General features: G+C 43.8%; 1 protein-coding gene across 2 annotated transcripts in view; it reads right to left on the bottom strand.

Moving 5' to 3' along the window:
• The window catches only part of LNPEP (leucyl and cystinyl aminopeptidase), a 110,152-nt gene extending 88,326 nt beyond the window's left edge, over nucleotides 1-21,826 (bottom strand). Inside the window, exon 1 of one of the 2 annotated variants that reach the window (XM_075593329.1) lies at nucleotides 21,583-21,826. In XM_075593329.1, the coding sequence (XP_075449444.1) occupies nucleotides 21,583-21,601 (19 nt within the window). In that variant the 5' untranslated portion in view covers nucleotides 21,602-21,826. Of the gene's footprint in view, nucleotides 1-5,641; nucleotides 5,734-21,582 lie in introns of those variants that run through there. The other variant, XM_075593332.1, reaches the window with a different exon arrangement.
• Nucleotides 21,827-22,200: the final 374 nt, after the last annotated feature.

Here is a 22,200-nt window from a genome sequence, read left to right as displayed (position 1 = left end):
TGTTTATTTGTTTCCAAAGTTTAGAGTTTCCAGAAGTAGGTTTCTTGATTTGAGCCTGTTGTCCTGCGATTCAACTATACTATACCACGAAAGTAAAGGATGTAAGGAAACAAATCTTCAGCAAATCATATGGAAGACTGAAATAAATCTACCGTAAACAATACGGCAACCCACTAATTTCAAACAGGAGCTGGTGCAGAAAAAAAACTACATGTGGCTTATTAAGACACAAGGGTCAGGCACTTCCAAGATTTAAGTTTCCAGCGTTTGTATTTAATTGAACATTGGAAGTGCCTAACCCTTTTTAAAATGAACAGAATGGCAGCTTGGCCAACTACTTGCCAAAATTGCATATTGAATATTGAATATTAAGCTGCCACACACACACTCACTATCTACAACTTACAGTATGACACTGTTACCCAACAGCTAGTAAAAGTTTGTTTGACTCAATTTGCTGACAAAAACCATGGCTATTTGAGGCATGGACATTTCTAACTGCCACACCCCTGTAGGGTTTGCCCCACTGTACTGAGATGCCCCACGGCACAAAACAACCCTGGTGTCCACAGAGTCAAACACCCACCCAAGTGTGTGAGACAGTGCTGCCCCACAAGCCTGTGTACTGTTGGTGCTCTTGATGAGGTGAGGTACCTGCCGGGTGTCCAAACCCGGGCGTGCATATGAGGAAGATGGGATCCACGGATCCGGTGACGTTATCCTCAAAGCCTGCCCCTCTACGTTGGGTGGGTCCCGCGTGGCTTGTACCACCTTTAATAGTTTTGTAGTAGTAGCAGGTGTCTGGTCCTGGATCACCTGAGGCCAGTATGCAGCCGCGTCCTGGCTGTGTCCCTCACTCTAATGCTATAGGAGCAGAGGCCCTATCTATGGGCCTGTCTCTGCAGCAACAACATTCTGAGGGGAGTCAGGGCCTAGCTGGGGCCCAATAGAGGGTATCTGGCCTAGTGCAGGTGCCACAGACAACTGCACACACAACATATCCCTTCCTTGTCCCAGCTTTGACAGATGTGGCTGTCTAAGCGCCCCAAATGTAACCACTAGCTGTCTGTGATCCTAGCAACCCTATTGGCTGTTCCCGATGTGTTTAGCACTCCCAGAGCCTTCTGGGAAATGTAGTTCCCCTGTGGAGCTTGGTCTGTGATGCCCGCCACTCTCTGAAGCTACTTCGCATGCATGCGCATCCTGTAATGGACACCGGCTTCGGAGCCTCTCTAAGCATGCGCAGAACTCCTATGTGCGATAACACAAAATGGCAGCCCCCGCTTGCCGGGTGCTCCCTCTTCCAGCAAGCCACCACCTCCTGCATGGCACCGGATCAACCTGCCTCTCCAGCGGCACCCACATCCACTGCCAGCCGCACGGAGGTATGTGGGAGCCACGGGGTTGCCAAAAAGGGAAGTCCTGGCCACACCCATTTACATCAGAGTTTGCAACTGCTACATCCAGATGTTTACCTGCTGGTTCCATTACTCATTATTCAGAGCCATTTAATTAAAACATTGTGGCTGCCAAGAAACCTTTCTAACTCACACACTCGCTCCCCCCACCTCACACAGAAGTACAGGGGAGAGCAGTCCGGGAGCGTTCCGCCTCGAACCCCCCTCTCCAAACCAACCCTCCCTCCCCCCTCCACACAGCAGGCTACAACGGCGCAACACTGACATATCAAGTCACCACCGCGGCTGGGAACAGCGATACCTATCCTCCTTTGCAGTCTCAGACCCGTCTGTCACCGTCGCAAACGGCAAGTGAGCGATACGCTGCAAAATAGGCACGAAATAGAAATAGAAAGATCTTTCCTGCTCTGTTCATAGGGGACAAGAAGTCTAGTCATTTGCTTGAACAATGTTCAGCAAGAATGCTGCACACATTACCTTGTGCAGGGCTGCGACACTGCGACATTGAGGAGAGCGACAGGCGTGAAGAGGTCACATACACACTGCAAGGAGACATTCATTTGGCATTACTATTAAAATGCAGTTCACCCCATAAGTGATCTCCTAATTTGGAGTTAAAAATTATAGTGTATTTCAACACCAACAAAATGCTATCTATATACTGACACTTTCTACACTCTCTCCTCCCACTCACCGGCACCTGTTCACATCATTTTATTCTTTCAATGTAATTCTCTATACTTGTTACACCCTTTGACCTACAGTTTTTTTTAGCATTTCACATCACTGTCTTTTACAGCTCTAATTTGTTAGCAAGCATCTGCTGGTTGTTTTTCCCTCTACCACTGCTTCTTTGCAATCCTAATCTTTATCAGCAATACCAGAGAGGTTTTTTTTACTTGCTAAAAAATAAAAATGATATATCCACTACAAGCTGCAGTTCAAGCAATATCCTACATGTGTGTATCTTTAAATAAATCAGTTCCGTACAATGAGAAAATAACAGTGAATTAAATCACCGGTGCACAAACTGGGGAGCGCACCCCCCAGGGGGGGAGGGGTGGAGGTGAGAGATTTTGCTGGGGGGCGACGGCGGTTACAGGGGCCCTGCGCTCTTCCCTACAGCATTTAAATGCCGGGGGAGGTGCGTGGCCTCTGTAACTTACCTGCTGCCAGCCGGGCCTTCGGCGACGTGTTGCCATGGCAACGCGGTGTCAAGGGGTAGAGCTGTTGCGAACCTTAGGTGACCTCGGGGCAAGCAGGAGCCAGGTTGTGAGCAGTATGACTCACCGGACACTGGGAGCCCAGATCGGCTCCAAGAGTGGAGCAGCCATCTGCTTAATATCGGGAGCTACGCGTAGCGACTGTGGGGATCCTCATCGCAAGACAAGGGAAAAAGTACCAACGTATTTGTGAAGTACAGGACGGCTACATTCATACACTTCATTACATGCAGGGTCAGATGATCAAGGGGGGAGACACGGGTACACACCTGTGCAGCGTCTTGTGTTTATATCTGGATTGTATTGTGCATGTACTGAATGATCCTCCCGTTTGGGGATCATATAGTTATCTTGCTACTTAAGCCATAACTACATTATAAATATTCTTGAGTTATTTACATCAGAGTGGTATGTTTCCCTTTGTCTGATATACGGGCATGTGTTGTGTAAGAATAGGGGAGGACGACTCGGGCCCCCACCTTAGCAGCGGAAGCCAGTCTAAGGTAAAACAGAGGGGTCACAAAGTGTTACATAAACACATGGTAAACATTAGTTTTCGGTCAGCAATGGAAGACCCGAGAAGGAGAACATCAAGGGAATTTGAAATGTGTCATGAAGTAGTTTGTTAGTCCAAACAAAACACAGTATTACTAGAGGTACTTTTTCTACAATGAAGGCCGATTACATTTCTCTGTATCAAACTGCTCAAATATTCAGCATTGTCACAAATTTTAATAAATAAGCAGCAAATGTATTGGCATTACACCTGCAGGTATGCACGAAAATAACTGCAATTAAGAGACACTCCCAAACAAAAACTAAACACAGGGGCAGATGTCTCACTTACTGTATAAAATGGTTCAAAGTTCTAACCTGGTCCTGGAGAAGTGTACATTTCTTGTACATAGTGATGGCTTTTTAATAAAATCACTGAGCTACAAAGATACAATTTTAGTGCAAAGGGTATTGCAAACCTCACAGGTATAGGTCTTTTGATCAGGTCTACTTTATAAAGTAGAAATTAAAGGATCAGTGTAAAACATGGAATTAAAAAAAAACAAAAAAACAGCATTACATTGTTTTTGGACTGTAGAACAAATACATCATCACTTCTTGAAGGCAATATTTTTTTTAACAGAGGTTAAGAATGAGCCGCCCTAAGCCCTCGGTGCTGCCTGACGCAACGTAGTTGCTGATCAAATAGCCACATAACAGAGGGGCTCTTCAACCGCCGCATAAGGTTTAACACTCAAGGGGCTTTAAAAGCCACTATACTAGAATATACAAACATGAAGGGAGCAATACAGCGCCGGAAAGTGCCACATGCACAAATGCAGGCAGGAGAATTAACTGAAAATGAACCACATGCAGCAAGATTAGATAAATACCAACAATGCCGGTTCTCCAAGTGCTAAACACAACTCAGAAGGGTTTAATGCAACATAATTAAACTAGAAAAAACGAACAGCCAACCATGTTCTAGAATAAACCAAAACTATTTTCAATAGATAATTACACAAAAGTATGTTTTGTATTGAAAATAAAACATAACACCACCAACTATAACCTTGCTGCTGTACAATATTGCACTCAGTGTACGTTTTTTTAATCTAATTTTGAAATTATGCCCAATTGAGTCTTGTTTTCAATTTTAAGTTTAGCATGTGCCTTAAAAACAAATAAAAAAAATCATAAAATAAACTTTTCTACAAATCCTCTTTTCAGCGCATTGTTACACTAGATTTGCTGTTTGAAATGAAAGGATGCAAAATGTTAACTTTCCCTTTCAACTCCTCTGTAATGTCCCTAAACCAGACACGTATACCAATTGTTCCAAGGGGCTAGTCCACCTTAGGTCCATAAGTACAGTATTTGCCTGTCAAACTAAAAAATACAGACAATATGAAAGCAATACTAATCTTATTTGGGAGATCATGAATGACCAGGAAAGATCAAGATCAGGAAAGAAGGTTACTAGGGTTTCCATATAGTATGGAGGGTACCAATTTAAGAAAACAAAATTTCACTTAGGGGCCTATGCAGAGAGCAGCGGTAAGGGGAAAAGCGGCATTTTTTGGAGAAAAATGCCTGTAGAAAGGCAGGTACTGGCGAGTTTTAAAAAAAGCGTCTTTTTTTTTTATTTGCAAATTTCGCCGCGCGGCTGGAGAGAACCTAAATCTCTCCAGTGTTGAAAACTGCCGTATTCAGAGAGGCGCGATCGCCATCTAGCGGCTGTTCGCGCCAAAAAAATGGCGCGATTTTCAACATTTTGCTTCTCCAAAAAAATTTGGCAAGAAGCTGGAGCTCGGCGGCCGGTGGGGGAGAAAAAAAAAAAACGCGATTTTTTTTCCACAAGTTTCAACAGCGCGCATATCGCCGGTTGAAACTCTCCATATGCAGACAGGATTCTAAATGCAGTTTTCGGACCTTTCTGCATATGGAGAAAAAAACTCTCCATTAAAGCTACTTTTTATTCCCCTCTCCAATTTTAAATAGCGCTGCTCTCTGCATGAGGCCCTTAATCCGATAAAACATTCATCACCCGATGAAAGGTCCATGTAGCACCTGAAACGTTGATGCCGTTTATGCTGCACTCAGCAATAAATCATTCAATTTTTAACAAGAAGTTGTAAGTAGTGATATACACTTTATGGGGACATGTATATATATATATATATACGGAGAAATAAATCTCCAGTGAAGTGCTCCAAAGATCCCAGTCATGCCACACAGGAATAAAGGATAGTAAACTCCATAAAGATAGATAGGGGTTAGTCCGATAATATGAGTAATACCTGTAATCACTGCATCTCCGGACCAGAGATGTGAGCTTGCAGGGGAAGACCAACAGGTGAGGCCCCGCCACCAAGCAGGACGGCAGACGAGGTCAGTATACACCAGCATCTCTACATCCAGCAATGTAAAACAGCAAGCAAATAACACAACCTCCATAGGTGATATAACCGATGGACAAAAGGTTTATTTAAGGTACTCACGGACCCTCAATGCTTCAAGTAGCAGGTATATTAATCCCGGCGTGCGTCCAGTAGAAAGATATCCGTAGAAATAAACCAGGGTTTTCTTCAGTTTTTGTACCGGCACCACGTGTGAATACATTGATTTTTTCTCTCTCGTATTTTGATCCTGCCACCGGTTCTCTTTTCTTCTTTATGGAGACGACTGTAACTTGTTACTTTTTTTTTTATATCAAATAAAAAAATTTAAAAAAAATACTGGATTGACAGACATATCAAGTTATGTGATCAGAATCCTAGGCAATGCTAAATCTCTGGATAAATACATACAGTAAAAGGAGTCAGGGCACAAAATAACAGTAATAATCCAAAAGATTGGAGGGGGTGCTACTGCTTAAATTTACTAAACTGTTTGTAGCACCCTGCTAAAAAATCTCATCAGTATTAGTCCCTGAAGGCAGTGCAGGGGTTAAATCCCTTGCAGGGCCTGCATTATTGCCTTTTAGTATTTATTATGTTGCCCTTTTAAAAAGGTTAGACAGTTAGCCGCCTTAGTTCTAGAAACGGTCAGTTAGGTCACATGATATGGTGTGATATCGTAACATTCTATTCTGCCCAGTTACTGGGGTAGGTTGTTGGCCCCGCCCCCTGTGTATAAAAGGTTGGAATCCACCATTTTGTAGTCAGACCCCATTTTACCATCATCAAGAGAAGCACCTTAATATCCAGGGTCACTGAGGGAGCTCTCCCTGCTATCATGGCTGGCCATTAGGACACCTTGTATTGAGTTTAGCATAGGGACAGTATCCCATTGTTAGGGGCTCGGAAGAGGCCTGGGTGAGCAGCCAATGGTGCCCGACTAAAGGATAGTGGGATGGTGTTGAGCAGGGCAAAATGCTCTTTATAGAGATGAGCCACTATGTGACTCGTAGTGCGAAGAGCTGTAAGAACCTTTTCTGAATATGCTAAACCTGTCCGATTCACAAGTTGTTCGTCTTCATGAAATGTCTGAATGCATATGGAGAAGTGCTCCAAGTTAATAAACCCAGCTGAAACGTTCCTGGCGCTTGTACAATTATTCCAACATACTCCTTATACAAGCCTGCACAAATCCAGCTACCCTGGAGATGCATCCGATGAAAACCTGTCCTGTTTATGCAACCAGATAAACCACTGAGCATTTGCACCCATTATATGCCAGGAGGGGAGGATATACATGTACTACGATAGAAAAGTGGAGGGGAAAACAAAAACAAGCAGGCACACCAAATGGTACAGTACAATAAATGCATCTTTACTAGCTCAGTATAGACATGCTTATTGTACCATTGGCGTGCCTGCTTTTTTGAGAGAGCATTTGTACATTTTTACATTATTGGAATGCATGTATGTCACTGGTTTTGTATGCACAGCCCAGTCACACAAACACACAACACAATGTAACATGGGATATAACAGAATGGGGTGAAGTTTACTTCCAGTCCGTGAGCTCAGTTTCCGCACTTGAAGGGAGAGCGAATAAATAGTAGGGACGTGACAAGAAGGGGATTTGGAGGCAGGAAATATCATCCACATAGGTTCTGATCCAGTATACTGCAGTGCAAAACTAGTGCTTGGAATTGGCAACACTTTCACGTCTGTTTAGCAAAAACGTGATTTTGTGAGGATTGCGCATTTGACATTTTAAGTTAACACTTGTTACGGTTCTTTAAAAATTTATTTTTTTAAATACTCTGACATTGTCATTGCTTTGTAGAAACCACATCAAAATAATTTTTTCGTTTTCTGTTACTTTATTTCAGAAAATATTTACTAATGTAAGTAGTTGGTGTCAGATTTCATCCTAAATAGACTGTTTTATCAAATACGTTTATTTATTTTTCCTTTAAAAAAAAAAAAATATATATTTTGAGTTCAGTTTTGCTAACAAATATGAGGCACATACAAAGCTGTATTTTACATTTTCAAAATAAAATTGTGACAAGCTAGAAGCTACATGGCCACACCAGCAACATGTCACAACCAATATTGGCGTGTCCTTGAATGACACTGATAATATACTGCAGTTGGTCAACCTCTTAGCTGCCAGAGCAAAGTATTGGTTTGTGCGGCAGGTCCCTTGGCATTGAATTGGATTAATCACCTGCTTTCAAAGTCGTGAACACACGCATGCACATACATGTAACTAGTTGAATGTGATGGGTGTTTCATAAGGGGGGAAATAATAATAATAATAATAATAATAATAATAATAATAGATATGCAAGCTGCATCTCTACCTAGAAGACAAAAAGTGAAGCCAGTATTTTCTCCTCTAGAAGAAAGCAGATTTTAGGAGGGGGGGGGGGAGGGAGAGGGGGAAATCGACAAATATTCTCTGCAATAGTGAAATGGTATTCATCCAAAATGTTATGCGGAAAAAAAACAAACAAACACAAAAAATGAAGACGTCTCTGAAAACATTCAGTACCTTTCCAGATCACTTGACAATGTAGAACTACATCTACTGACCACAAAAAAGACCTTTAATATATTTAAAAATTAAACACAATAAAATTGAAAAGTAAATGCTACATAACGAAATAAGACCATCAAGCTACACAGTAGACCAGCAAAAAAAAAAAAAAAAATTACATTTTATTATTAAAATCAAAGACTATACAAAAGCCGTGTTCCATTGAAGGGAGTTCACCCACTATTTTGACTGCCTGCCCCACCTTTATCTACTATCATATTTCACAGTAACTTGTAAAAAACTACAGTATACAGTATAGTACACAAATGATAAATCAATGCATGTCTTGCTCTTTTCATACTCTTCTTTTTAAAACAAACTTTCAGACTAAAATGATCCAGTACATTTGATACTGATGTATTTTTTTTCCTCTGGAACTATTTAAAAAAATTAAAATAAATAAAAAAGTGTCCTTGAGCCCTGATTACTTTGCAATTGCTGAACTGTTCGATCCCCTGAACACCACAACACTTAGAAATGTCAGAGTCTGGCTACTAAGAAGATCTTAAAAATTACTAAACAAAGTTACAAATGGCAGTTATATATTGCGGAGTGCTAGAAACGCTATCATTTATATACATGCTGCCAAGTGCCAGGAGCGATCATGCGGTCACTACTTGCCGGAGGCTCTCTGCTGTTGTGGCCCCTCCAGAATTGAAGGGGTTAAAATAAAACACCATCTTCCTCCCTGTAACAGACATGTGCAGAGGTACAACCAAGGAGACATATTTGGGGAAAATAAACCATGTCTTTTATTCAGCCCATAGCTTTCAACAATAGTTTAAGGAAGCACACAAACAAGCAGCCTATCCCTTTGTAAGGGCTAACTTGCTTTCCCAGTCCCTCTAAGCAGGGCTGGGAGGATAGGCCTCTTGCCAACTTATGACCTCAAAGGCCAAAGAGGTACCTGTAAGCAATAGGCTCTGTCTCTGGGTTATGTCCATTGGGGCCACCCTCTGGTGAATTCCAGGTTCTGCTGCGCCCTGGATGTAGAGGATCTGGTTTCTGGTTATCCTGCTGGCAGCACAGTCCTTCTGTGCTCAATAGATCTCCTGCAGTTCAACCAGGAGGCTTGTATATCCCTGATGAGTCAGGTGGAGACTGGTTAATTGTCTGAAGCTGCAATTAAGCAGCTCCTTGCTAGATTCATCAATTCATCAGACCAATACAGGTTTTCTATTGAAGCCCTTTTAGACCGGGGTTAGGGCCCTGTTACACTTCCCTTAACAATAAAACTAAATAATATGCACAACACTAGCTAACATAACTCCCCGACCCTTAGTTCTTCCTAGAGTCCCTCCAGTCACCCACCTCACTGATCCAATCGCCTCCATGGTCAGACCCATCACAATACCACCGACAAGACTAAATCCAGAGACCTGACCTCAACCCCTGCCCACCAACAGAGCAAGCTCTCAATGCACCCATTGCCCGACCATAAATGTTCCCACCCCTGCCCACCACAAAGACATCTAAATAATTACTCTATGCCCATGACATGAAAAATTTCCATATGTAACCCCACCATTGTTTCACTAACTTATGTCCAGTACCCTGAATAAGGGCACTATACAAATATGGTTATAAATAAATGCTAGACAAAAGGGGCCTGTGCACCATGGCATTCCCAAGGAGGGGTGATGTCAGTGTTAGAGTATCTGGTGCTTGGGCTACAGAGGAGTTAATATGGTAAAACGTCAAATGTTTATGTAATGTAGGTTTCATCCCCTACTCCGTATTGCCTAGTGTTACATTAACTATGTATATAGTGGTCATTACATACATAGCCAAGAGGGAAGTGGAGAGGGGAGGCCGGGGGGGGGAGGGGAAAGAGGGCGGTCAACGGTTTGGGAAAAGCCCCATCGAAAAAGGCCCGTTCCCACACACCCCTAAGGAACCATGGTACAGTAGTTCCCTTTAAGTCAGAGGAGGATAAGTTCTCAATATGAAGGTTCTTATTGCTTCCCCTGGTCCAAAAAAGCCATCTGTAATACTGCACATTATTATTCAACTATAGAATCTACTCTATATTCCAGTGCTGGGGGCATGTTACCATGTTATTCAGAAATTAGGGATTCCTGCTGTCCTCGAGCACTGATATGCGATCTGCCCATCAACCATTTTCTTTGAGTGGTGCTGTCTGGTGTCGACTATACAAAGAAACTCCTCCCCTTCCCACAGCCATAAGTTATTCTGCATTGGGTCAAATGAGAACGGGGTGGGCAGTCAGGGAAATCTGCGCCCCTCCCTTACGCCCTTCTCGTGCCTTGCTCCTGCCGGCTCTGCGTTGCAGTGCTGACTGGCAGTCACCACGACCGGCAACAGTCCAACCTATCCTGCTTAAGAACGATGAAAGGTTGCGCTGTTGCTGGTTGCGGTGACCAACAGCTCAGTCAGCACTCACTGCGCCGCTAGACATGAAAGGGGGACAGCAGAGGGGGCTGGGATGCAACTCTTCCTCCAGCAGCAAGTGTTTAGGCACCTGGGCGACCAGGATTTTTCTACCCCCGTTAATGACTTTGTGCTGGTAAATACTATGCTGCCCTGCTTCTCTTTTGTCTTAATCATTCCCGGTGTAAGAAGAGGAGCAGCTAACCGGCAGGCGGAGAAGCTCTTACGCGCTAACAGTATAAATACACACGTCTTGTATATCATGTTGCCTACTAAAGGAGGGGGGGGGGGGTTGAAGGCCCATTTCATTACTTTATCTAAAAGAAAAATAACTTAACGAGATAAAATGTAACTATATTGAATGGTTTGTAAATAAGTAAAGGGATATAAACTACAAAATAATGCTCAATACTGTAGATATTGGCCACTAAGATATAGTTTTAGGTATTCTGAAAATATGTATTCTTTTGTACATGCTAATTTAACCAGACATATTACTGTTACCACATGCTGTCTGCTACTTCCTTTTTACCCAGTAATATGCTGAATTTCATTATTGTGCTTTCAGGAAGTCAAAACGTATCTGACAAACATCAATAAGAAAACAGAATTCTTCTGATAAGCATTGGTGTTTCAGAAAAATATAGATAAAAAAAAAGATGTTTTTCTTTAAAGCTGCATTTAATCTCAAGGTTATTTATTAACTAAAATAAATGGACCAGACACCGCTCCTCTTATTAGAATGGTTAAAACCGTTATCCCCGCTCCGCCTTATTAGAGATTTTTGGGCCGCTCTGACCAATCACTGCATGGCCACGCATCTCCCCTATGAGCAGCCGCCAAGTGGCACTGATAAGCAATCGGCGGCTGGCAAATTACAGAGTGTGCCAGCGTCCGCAAGGCCAATGTAGCCCCCGGCTAAGGGCCAGTGGGCATTTAATATTACCCTGCCACGCAATGTCACAATCCCTATAGATGTTTCCTCAAAACATTTCCTGTCAGAGAAACCCAATTACTGATTACATTATATTTATGTGTCTATTATGTGTTGGGGGAGTGTCCGCTTCTCCGTCCGGTGACGGACTCATTGCGATCACCTGGGTTTAGGCTGCTGGTGATTCTTATTGGCTCAGGAGTTACTGCGGGGTGTGGCGGGTGCTTCCTTAACACATATATAGTATACCTTCTTCTAAGGTTAGTTACTCTTTAATAAAGCGCCTGGTGCACGAAACGCGTAAGAGGACTGTCCGTATACAACTCCTACATTTGGTTCCGTTTTTTTACTTCTTGGGCTGTGCTCTTTGTAGCCTGTTCGTCCGGGCTCTTCACCTGCGGCATTTAATATTACCCTGCTACGCAATGTCACAATCACTTTACAGGTTTCCTCAATACATTTCCTGGTAGAGAAACCTACATATAATTAATTACTGATTATATTGTCCTACCCACACCGTTAAAGATGCAGCTCTTGGGCCTGTATTCTTAGGGCCGTTCTATACTGTGTGTGGCCGTGCACGCGCGTTCTGAAGGTACGGTGTGTGTGTTAAGATTGTGAGTTATGTATTAAATAATATTTTTTAAATAAAAAAAAAAAATGTAATAAAAATAATTTTTAGTACACACACACACACACACACACACACACACACACACACACACACACACACACACACACACACACACACACACACACACACACACACACACACACTACAGCGCCGGTAGCAGCGCAAAATCATTCATTTCCTCATCTTCACCCTCGTCGGTCCGCTCCAAGCTCAATACCGCGCGCGCGGCCCTATTATAGAATGGCTGGCTATCCTCAGCCAACTAAAACTGCCGCCCGCACGGTGTAGCGCGCGCCCGCACTATAGAACCAGCCTTAATGTCACTTTCAATGAACCTTTGTACACTTCCTGCAGTTACTCTTTACTTTACGATGTAGCAATTGGAGTGGTCTGCTGCGTCCAGTCAGTCAGAGATTTTTTTTAAAAACTTCATCTACATTTCAAGAATTGGAAAGATGCAACAAAAACAACTTGGAAATGACTACATTTTCCCTACGTCGTATAAAATAATGCCATTGCTAGCCAATGGTTTAGCAGCTTGTGGTACTCTAACCACATCAGTGCACTGTAAAAATATTGCACATCACAGGGACCTACAGTCTAGGGGCCCCTCTTACACATTGTATTCCTGTATCAACAACCCGATATGTCAGGAAAGGCTCTGACAATCTCTATGCACTCAAAGTACATAGTATTGTGTTATATAAGGATGATTTAATCATTAGAAATACAAATATTCCTATAGAGAAAAAGGTATATTCACCTCATATGTACCACGAACATAAAAGAATATGCAATGAAAATAAAGTTTTATTACCCATCAAAGACGACGTAAAGTGTGATATATTTACAGTGATAGTTAAAAATCCCCAAAGAGTGAGCGGACGGTCATTGCTAGTAGGTTATTGTATTTTGGGACATAGGTTTTGTGCTTTTCTGACCATCCAGCTCCCAGGTAGTTAGATGATTTATCCCTTTGCACCGTAGTATTTCATTTACTGAGATATAGATGTACATCATTAGACAGACGGCATTAGGAGTGAGCGGATGGTCATTGCTAGAAGGACATTGTATTCCTGCTAATTTCCACTTGCGGTAGGCATCTTTCAATTGTAAAGGTCACATGATTATTGGAACACGATAATAGGCCAACTTCCCCTTTCATTTCAGCAGGAAGGAGTCCAGCTCCATGTGACTGAGCAAGTCCCTGTACACCATAGTGCCGCAGGCATAAAGAAATTAGACTGTAAGCTCATCGGTGTAGGTGCTGTAAGAGTTATCCAAGCACTATTGTGAACACCATCCCATATTATTTCTTTGCTATATTCTGCTGAAGCTCAGAAGAATGCGAGAAGCACTGCATCATTAACACTGGCAGGGGACACGCAACATGCAATATATATTTTTTATTTGTTTGAATGGCCGTTAATGATCAAAAGTGGCTTACACGTCAGTACCTCTATGAGTGACAAGAGATTATTTGGCTGTGGCCAGGGTGGCGCTGAGTGTGCAGGCGCGGCAGCGCAAGCGGTAAATTCAAATTTGCTTGCTTGGCAAGCAGCCAAGCGCCGCGCATGCTCAGGTGCTTGCTCACGCTGGCCATACATATTGCCGCAATGCGTTTCATCGCGGCCAGCGTGAGCGTGGTCACCCCGGATGAGGCCTTAGCCATCAATATGTTATGTTCCCAACAAATTAAATTTTTTATTTTTTTTAAAGGGTAAATCAACTATGATTATTCCAAGGCATTAGTAGCCATATCTAATAAGCAGTCTTCTGCCATGACACGCCTATATAGTCCCCACTGAGGTCAAGTTATTAAATATGTGCCTAAATAGGGAATCCAACACTGTCCTGTGGAGTACTCACGTCGGACTTAGGCCGTGCCTATAGTACCGTCGTTGGCGACACGGCGGGTGACGTCACACGTCGCCGTAAGTTATGTTTCACCGGGCGGTGGGTCGCAGGATTCCGACAATTTGATTTGTTGAAGGGCCGTCACGTGACGCAACGGCGTTACTCCGTCGCGTGCACTATAAGCGCACGAGGCGGCGGCAATGTATTTGTTTTTGGTCACGTCGCCGGCACTATAAGCGTGGCCTTACACTTATGAAAAGGTACACTGGGATTGCAATGTTGGATTATCATTGTAATATGCAACTAATCTTGTTCCTGTGTGTCAATCCATATACTGTACGTGCTGTGTAAAGGTGAAAAAGAAGGCGCTAACTCTACTAGTGTACACTTGTGATATACAGTGAGTAATGGTTATAATCAAATGATTAAAAAACAGTGGTGACATGATAAACAACGTGAAAAAATATATGTTAAAACCCCCTGCTCAAACCCAGCTGGTAGGGACTGGTTCCACTAGTCCCACAATTCGTCGATATCCAGTTGCAATCCAGGGGGAGCATGAAAGGGAAATAAGACAAAATACAATCTAAGTGCAGACAGTTATGATAACTTGTACAGGCATACCTCGCATTAACGTACGCAATGGGACTGGAGCATGTATGTAAAGTAAAAATGTACTTAAAGTGAAGCACTACCTTTTCCCCATTTATTAATGCATGTACTGTACTGCAATCGTCATATATGTGCATAACTGATGTAAATAACGCATGTGTAACAGGCTCTATAGTCTCCCCGCTTGCGCACAGCTTCGGTACAGGTAGGGAGCTGGTATTGCTGTTCAGGACGTGCTGACAGGTGCATGTGTGAGCTGCCGTTTGCCTATTGAGCGAGATGTACTTACTCGCGAGTGTACTTAAAGTGAGTGTCCTTAAACCGGGGTATGCCTGTATATAGAATCTGTGATGAATCTTGGCTCGTATGTGTGGCCTACTTACAAGATGTAAGTCAAAAACAAGCGATTTGACACAATGGTCTCTACAAGGAGGGTTTCTCATCCAGGAATATAGAGACTTCCAATCTCAGCTTAGCAGCAGTATACATAAAAAAGAAAAGATATCCATAGTGCAGACCAGTAATATAAAAAAAACTTGACTTTATATGGTTTAAAAATGAACACTTACAATAAAAACATGTAATTCATGCGTGTATCACAATGAATGTGACCGAGGAGAGAATGCTGATAGCTTCAGGCTCACCCACCACCTCCGGTATGGACCCTGCGTGGGACACTGCTGCCTGGGACTCTCCACCTCGTAGGATCCCTCTGGGGTGTGTTATTCCCGTCAGCTTCGTTGCTCGTGCAGGACGCTGCTTGGCTCTCTGCCTGGAGCTCCCTCTCGGGTGGGCTGTCCTGTCCGCCAGGCTCCGATACGTCACTTCCGGTGGGTCGCGATGCGTCACTTCCGGTCGTGGGTCTGCAGTCTCTGCCACAGCTTCTCTCCTTCTCTGGGCGGCTACCACTATACGCATTTCGCCAATAGGGTGCGTGGCTTCCTCAGGAGTGTCACACTCCTGTCACACTCCTGAGGAAGCCACGCACCCTATTGGCGAAACGCGTAGAGTGGTAGCCGAGAAGGAGAGAAGCTGTGGCAGAGACTGCAGACCCACGACTGGAAGTGACGTATCGCGACCCACCGGAAGTGACGTATCGGAGCCTGGCGGACAGGACAGCCCACCCGAGAGGGAGCTCCAGGCAGAGAGCCAAGCAGCGTCCTGCACGAGCAACGAAGCTGACGGGAATAACACACCCCAGAGGGATCCTACGAGGTGGAGAGTCCCAGGCAGCAGTGTCCCACGCAGGGTCCATACCGGAGGTGGTGGGTGAGCCTGAAGCTATCAGCATTCTCTCCTCGGTCACATTCCTTGTGATACACGCATGAATTACATGTTTTTATTGTAAGTGTTCATTTTTAAACCATATAAAGTCAAGTTTTTTTATATTACTTGTCTGCACTATGGATATCTTTTCTTTTTTATGTATACTGCTGCTAAGCTGAGATTGGAAGTCTCTATATTCCTGGATGAGAAACCCTCCTTGTAGAGACCATTGTTTCAAACCGCTTGTTTTTGACTTACATCTTGTAAGTAGGCCACACATACGAGCCAAGATTCATCACAGATTCTATATACAAGTTATCATAACTGTCTGCACTTAGATTGTATTTTGTTTTATTTCCCTTTCATTCTCCCCCTGGATTGCAACTGAATCCATATACTGTATGCATGTTCTGACCAATATTTCGGTTAATTGTAATCATATTTTTTTTCTTTTTAAGGTGACTCGAATTTATAGGGAGTGCATGACTTTGTTTTTCTTTTTGACTTCATATCATAAATGGATCATTATTCTGCTAGTGGCCAAAAAAAAATCTCGATCTTTTTAGCATGGAGAACCCACAAGCAGAATTTTAAATCCAGGCAACAGTTTTCCTAAATCCTTTTTTCAAGGTTTTTTATTTTTTTTTTTTCTATAAATTCCTTTCATTTTCCTGTTCACATCCCTCATTTTGAAATGTTTCAGTATTCTGGATTTTTGAGAAAGTGATCTAAATGCATTTTCGCTCGTATATTTCCAGCAAAACTGGCTAATCTGCATTTCCTAAAATGTACTTTATAACCTAGTCCCAATACTATAGGGAAATGCAATTAGGAAAGAGCCTGCAGCATGTACAGTACTATACAGTATATTTCATGGTAGCTTGTGATTTTTGCAGTTATGTTCTCAGACCTACTGTAAACCTTATAGCAACTGAAAACATTTAGACAAGGTGTTACATGCTTGATTAGATTTACAACAATTCCTATTCATGTCAGCAATAATATTTGTTTTGAGAAGTGCTGTACCTCTAGTACAATGTTTGTTGTAGTTCTTTCTGCATAAAGCTCACTGTACACGTAAAGAAACCGGATATATTTTGAAAGCTCTACACATTAGAATTGCTGGTATTTTCAGGTTTCCATTTATTTATATTAATTTTCTTTTATATCCTTGATACGCACATTTTCATGACATAGTAGCACGCAAACTGTAACACAACCATGTCTAGCAACACCCTAGAGAAGAATGTACAGTACACAGCACGTCACAGTAGAAACATACAGTACTTTAAAAACAACAACACCTACAAAATCAAGGAATAAGGTCTTAAAAAGGCAATTCAAGAAGCACTAAAAATAAATATCTTCTATTATCCTTTATTGAAAACCAATTACCTAAGCTGCTGATCAATTCGTTCTCCCGTGATCAATCAGCAAAGATCCTGCTTCCCAGGGTTCACTAAATGGACGCCTTTCAGTTTAAATTAATTCTTCAGCAGAGCTTATACTATTTGCGCGGACATGCGCTCCACTGCGCACACTCCTGCAGCCCCAGTGATCTGTGCACTTGGCTGTAGGAGATTGGGGAGGCGATCGGAGGGGATGCAGGGCGAACCAGCTCTGTGACGTCACAGGCACACCCATAGACATGCCCCCCACAACGCGTCTACCTTGTCCAGAAAACGCTCCCGCTAAACACTGGTGACGTCACGCATGCGCCTCCGGCAACATTGACGCAGCCCAAGCTCAGGGTGGTGGCGTCGCTATGTGTGCGCGCACTTCCGGGACTCTTACCTAATTGCCTATGGTAGTTCCTCAAGTGCTGCGCCGCTGCGCGCTTCAACGCTGCTACATTTTGCAGAGACAACTCAATTTGACATTTCGGGCTGCAGACTCGTGACGGCAGTGTCACGTGAGCTGTTAAAGCCAATGGAGGGCGAACCAGCTCCATGATGCGTCCGCCACGCCCCTGATAGCCTGCCCAATCTCCTGCAGCCTAGAACACACATCGCTGGAGCTGCAGAAGTGCGTGCGCCACCACCAGGAGCTCAGCCCAACTCAGCAACTCTAATGTATTCTTATATCACAAATGTAAAAGTATCTATTGTTACAGTTTGCAGCTCAAACTGCTGGGAATATTGGCAACAAATGGTCACAAACAGGGACGTGTTACAAATATCTTGCACTACAGGCCTGCTATAGAAATCGAAAGCTGCTCAGTATATTAAAACCCATTAAAAATTGCATTAAGAGTTGGGGGGAAGGTAGTAAGTATTAATCTTATACTACAGACCTGATATAAAAAAAAAAAAAAAAAAAAACACACATATTGCTTGTATTGCACCTTTAAAACGTTTGTGAAACAAAGGAGGGAGAATCCCTACCCCATTAATTGTGCAAGCTAAAACAACGCTAACAATGCCGCTTGTGTTATTGTGAGCTATGCCCTGCACCCATTGTTTGACATTTCATTGTTTATTTCAACAACACTCCTTTGACAGTAACCTCACTACTTAACAGGGATACTAGAGAGCAGACCAGTATCCCTCGCTCAGCCTGTGGGAAACAAAGAGGTAGGTTTATTTTCTGCAAAGAACTCGGCAACACAAATGAGAGCCACGCTTCAGGGTGAACCTACACGTTAAATAAAACCATGGCACTGTTTGCCAATGTCTTCCTATAAACAAATACCTAACTTACGCACGAGCCAACTAGAAGCATGAAGCAGACTTCTGCTCCCAACAGGATTCTGATTTTATTAGAAGTTCACCCTTCATGTCAATGCGTTTGCTGGAAATCAAACACTTCTGACTTTTTAGGTACTTCCGTTTTATTGTCACACTCACATTTTATATCCATCCTAGGTTTATAAAACGCAAAGCATTAGGATTTAAAACTTGGGAACAGTGAAAAAGTTGGAGGTATCAGAAGGGGTTTTAAACACTAACATTAAAAGCAAATCGTCCAGGAAAATTATTTTTCCACTCTGAAAATGAATGTACACAAGTAGCGAGTACTGCTATACACATTTTAAATGATATACAGCATGTACCTTTTGGACTATTGGATGCAATGAAAAATATATTTATGGCAATCGGTATGGTATTGGGGTAGATAGAATCAAGACCTTTACTCAGTACTACTGTACCTCATTTGCTAAAAAGGTGCATATTTCATTATCTCTGCCTATAATAATGTGCCCAATCGTAAAAAAAACTAAATTAACATATTGAACTGCAAAAGTTCTACTATTAAACATCATATTCCAAAATATTCATTTGGAGAAAACACAACGATAAAATGAGAAAGATAACAGTCTCTTACTGATGGACCATTGCCAAATTAGCATGTTTATTTCTCAATCTTATCTTCCCACCATGATATGTATCAGTTGTTTGCTGTTGATAGTGGGGATCATGGAGTAAGCATGAGGACCTGTATAAGGCCTCGGCCATGTTACCTGCTTGCTCGCTGAAGTGTGCTGACGCGCGCTCATGCTTGCCACTGAGCCCCTACAGCCGCAATTAGAGCGGCTTTAGTAGGGGCTCGCCTACGCTTCCGCAAGCGTAGGTCTTAGGTAATTTTAAAAATCAAGCGCTTGCCGGAGAGCAGGGCCGGTCACGTGAGCGGTTCGCCCAATGAGGGCGAACCAGCTCCGTGACGTAACTGGCCCGCCCCCATCCCGCCCCCTGACGGCGCGCAGGGCAAGCAACCGCAAGGCAAGGGAAAGCACCCGCTTTCCCTGAGCCTCAGCGCGCAAGCAGGAAACATGGCCAAGGCCTAAGGCCGAGTCCCCGCTGGCGCTGAGCGCGCTCATGCTTGGAGAGCGCTCAAAAACATGAGCACCGGGTGTCCTCCGATTTACGCAAGCGTGCGGGGAAGTATAGTTTTTTGTTTTGGTAAGCGCCGAACACGGGTCAGTGTGTGTGCCTGCGCACGAGCGTTGCGCGCACCGCCCGAGCTTACATATTTATATGTAAGTTAACGCGGCAAGCCCCGCCCGCTCAGTGCTGGCGCGGACGCAGCCTTAGGCGCTGACCTGTGCTGAGGCACGCTTACCAGTGAGCCCCTGCAGCCGCAATGAGAGCAGCTTTAGCAGGGGCTCGCGCACGGTTCCGCAAGTGTGCGGACGTGCAGGTCTTAGAATAAATTTAGTTTCAAGCGCTCACGGGAGCGCAGGGCCGGTCACGTGAGCGGTTCGCCCAATGAGGGCAAACCAGCTCCGTGACGTCACTGGCCCACCCCCCTGACACGCCCCCGGATGGCGCGCTAACCAAGGCCAGGGAAAGCACCCGCTTTCCCTCAGCGCGCCTCCGCACGGCTGCTGCAACCCTGGACGCACGCAGCCTTAGTGGCTGTGATTATTGTAGGGCTCCAATTAGATTTTGGGTGCACTATTCAAGCACAACATATCTAATTATAATGGAGGAGCACACAGGCCAAGCTTTTTACAATTCTACATTAAAATTGCTACAGCAACGGTTCCCAACCATTGGCCTGAGTGGACCCTTCCTGTTCCAGACTGTTTTGTTCAGGAACCTTGAAAAGGCTTCAGCAGTGTGCATGACAGGGACATTTACAGGTGAATTAGTATTATACAGTAGAGAGAGATTTACAATGGAGTAACCAAGATATTTGTGCACAACCACCTTACAAATCACAAAATGCAGACCTGCCAGACCCTTAAATCAGAAGATCGAAAAGCACTGTGCTATAGGATTCGGCAACACATTAGTTACCAATGAAGAAGGGGTTAAAGACAATCCATTTGTGTCAATGAAGGAGTAAACGTGGTGCCTGTTATTATCACCACCACTACCACACACAGGGTGTTTGCTCTGTGTGACCTTCAGTTCCCCCCCGCCCCCGCAGTGGAGCAGTCCTGCGTGACAGTGGCAGCAGGATCACAGGAGCAGGGCACCTCCGGCCATGTAACAAAGTAGCAAACAAACAACCCTACACAAGGCTGGGGCAGCCTGAGCCTGAGCCAACATCTACTATTTATAGCCTGCTGAGCCACTTGCTATCTAATAATAATAATAATAATAATTATTATTATTATTACAATAACAAGTTCTTGTATAGCACTGCTAGTTTTACGTAGCACTTTACAGGGACATTTTTGCAGGCACAGGTCCCTGCCCCGTGGAGCTTACAATCTATTTTTTGGTGCCTGAGGCACAGGGAGATAAAGTGACTTGCTCAAGGTCACAAGGAGCTGAGAGGGAATTGAACCAGATTCCCCTGCTTCAAACTCAGTGCCAGTCAGTGTCTTTACTCACTGAGCCACTCCCTCTCCTTTCTAAACACAGATATTAAGCTGCCCACCTCACCAGGGTTATTGGTGATAAAACACCCAGAATTAAGTACATGTCATAATGAGTATTTGTGCCATTTTTATATTATTTATTTTGAACCAACACTATATTCTTAGCTTTGTCATCTATACTGGACTAAAAACATGCGAACATCGTTATCAACCTATGCAACCATGAAGTTAAGTACTACAGGAGGTTGGTAGCCAACAAATAATATGCCCTTCAGTGCCCAGTAGTTTATAATTAACCACAACTCCTGTTGTGTTTATAAAGAGTGATTATCTGACCCCCCCCTCCCCCTGCAGTACAGTATTGTCATCCTGACTATTCCCCCACAAGCCTCGCTGCAGCTGGCAGGCACCAGCCTGTTCTGGACTACAGTACTTTTCACATGCAATCGTTGAACACCTGATGACCCTATTCCCCAGCCTCCACTTACCATTTGGAATTGTCTCCATGTCCTAACTGATTCCCTGCGGTCCCCCCTCTCAAGCTCGGTTATGTGTGCACAACCCAGCAGCTCTACCAGATCCAAGGAACAGGCGAACCAGGAGTCAGCCCGGCAAATAAATGCTCTGCAATGGGAGACTAGCAACTAATCCTCTGCCATCATGTGCTTAGAAAGCAGCTCTCTCTATGCCTCTGCTGGGACAGATCATGGACTGGAGAAGGAGGAGGAGCACCCTTCCCTGCTGCTGCACTTCCTCTCCCCCTCCCTGTCAGGCAGTGAAATATCCCCTCCCATATTCACTGACAAGCATCAGCCCCCATGTTTGTGCAGAGAGCTTGCTGTGTAAACCACTCCCTTGTGGGCTGATCCTTCCTAGTATGTGAGGCTTCATGCAGCCTGGGTAGTTAAACCTACACAAGTAATGAGCCGCCTCCCCTATTGCTTCTTCCTGCTGCTACCAGTAAGGTTTATTATGACTCTGCTACTGTTCTGTTTTGTTGATCATCTGTAGCCTTGTTGTTGTCAAGTCTGAGTCAGGAGTGATTACTACACAGTGAAAGTCAGTCTCGCTCATCCCAGCATCTGTTATCAGAGAATCATGGGTTG

Source organism: Ascaphus truei, chromosome 1 (genome assembly GCF_040206685.1).
Source record: "Ascaphus truei isolate aAscTru1 chromosome 1, aAscTru1.hap1, whole genome shotgun sequence".
NCBI lineage: Eukaryota > Metazoa > Chordata > Amphibia > Anura > Ascaphidae > Ascaphus > Ascaphus truei.
This window is presented reverse-complemented; position numbering and strand designations above follow the sequence as displayed.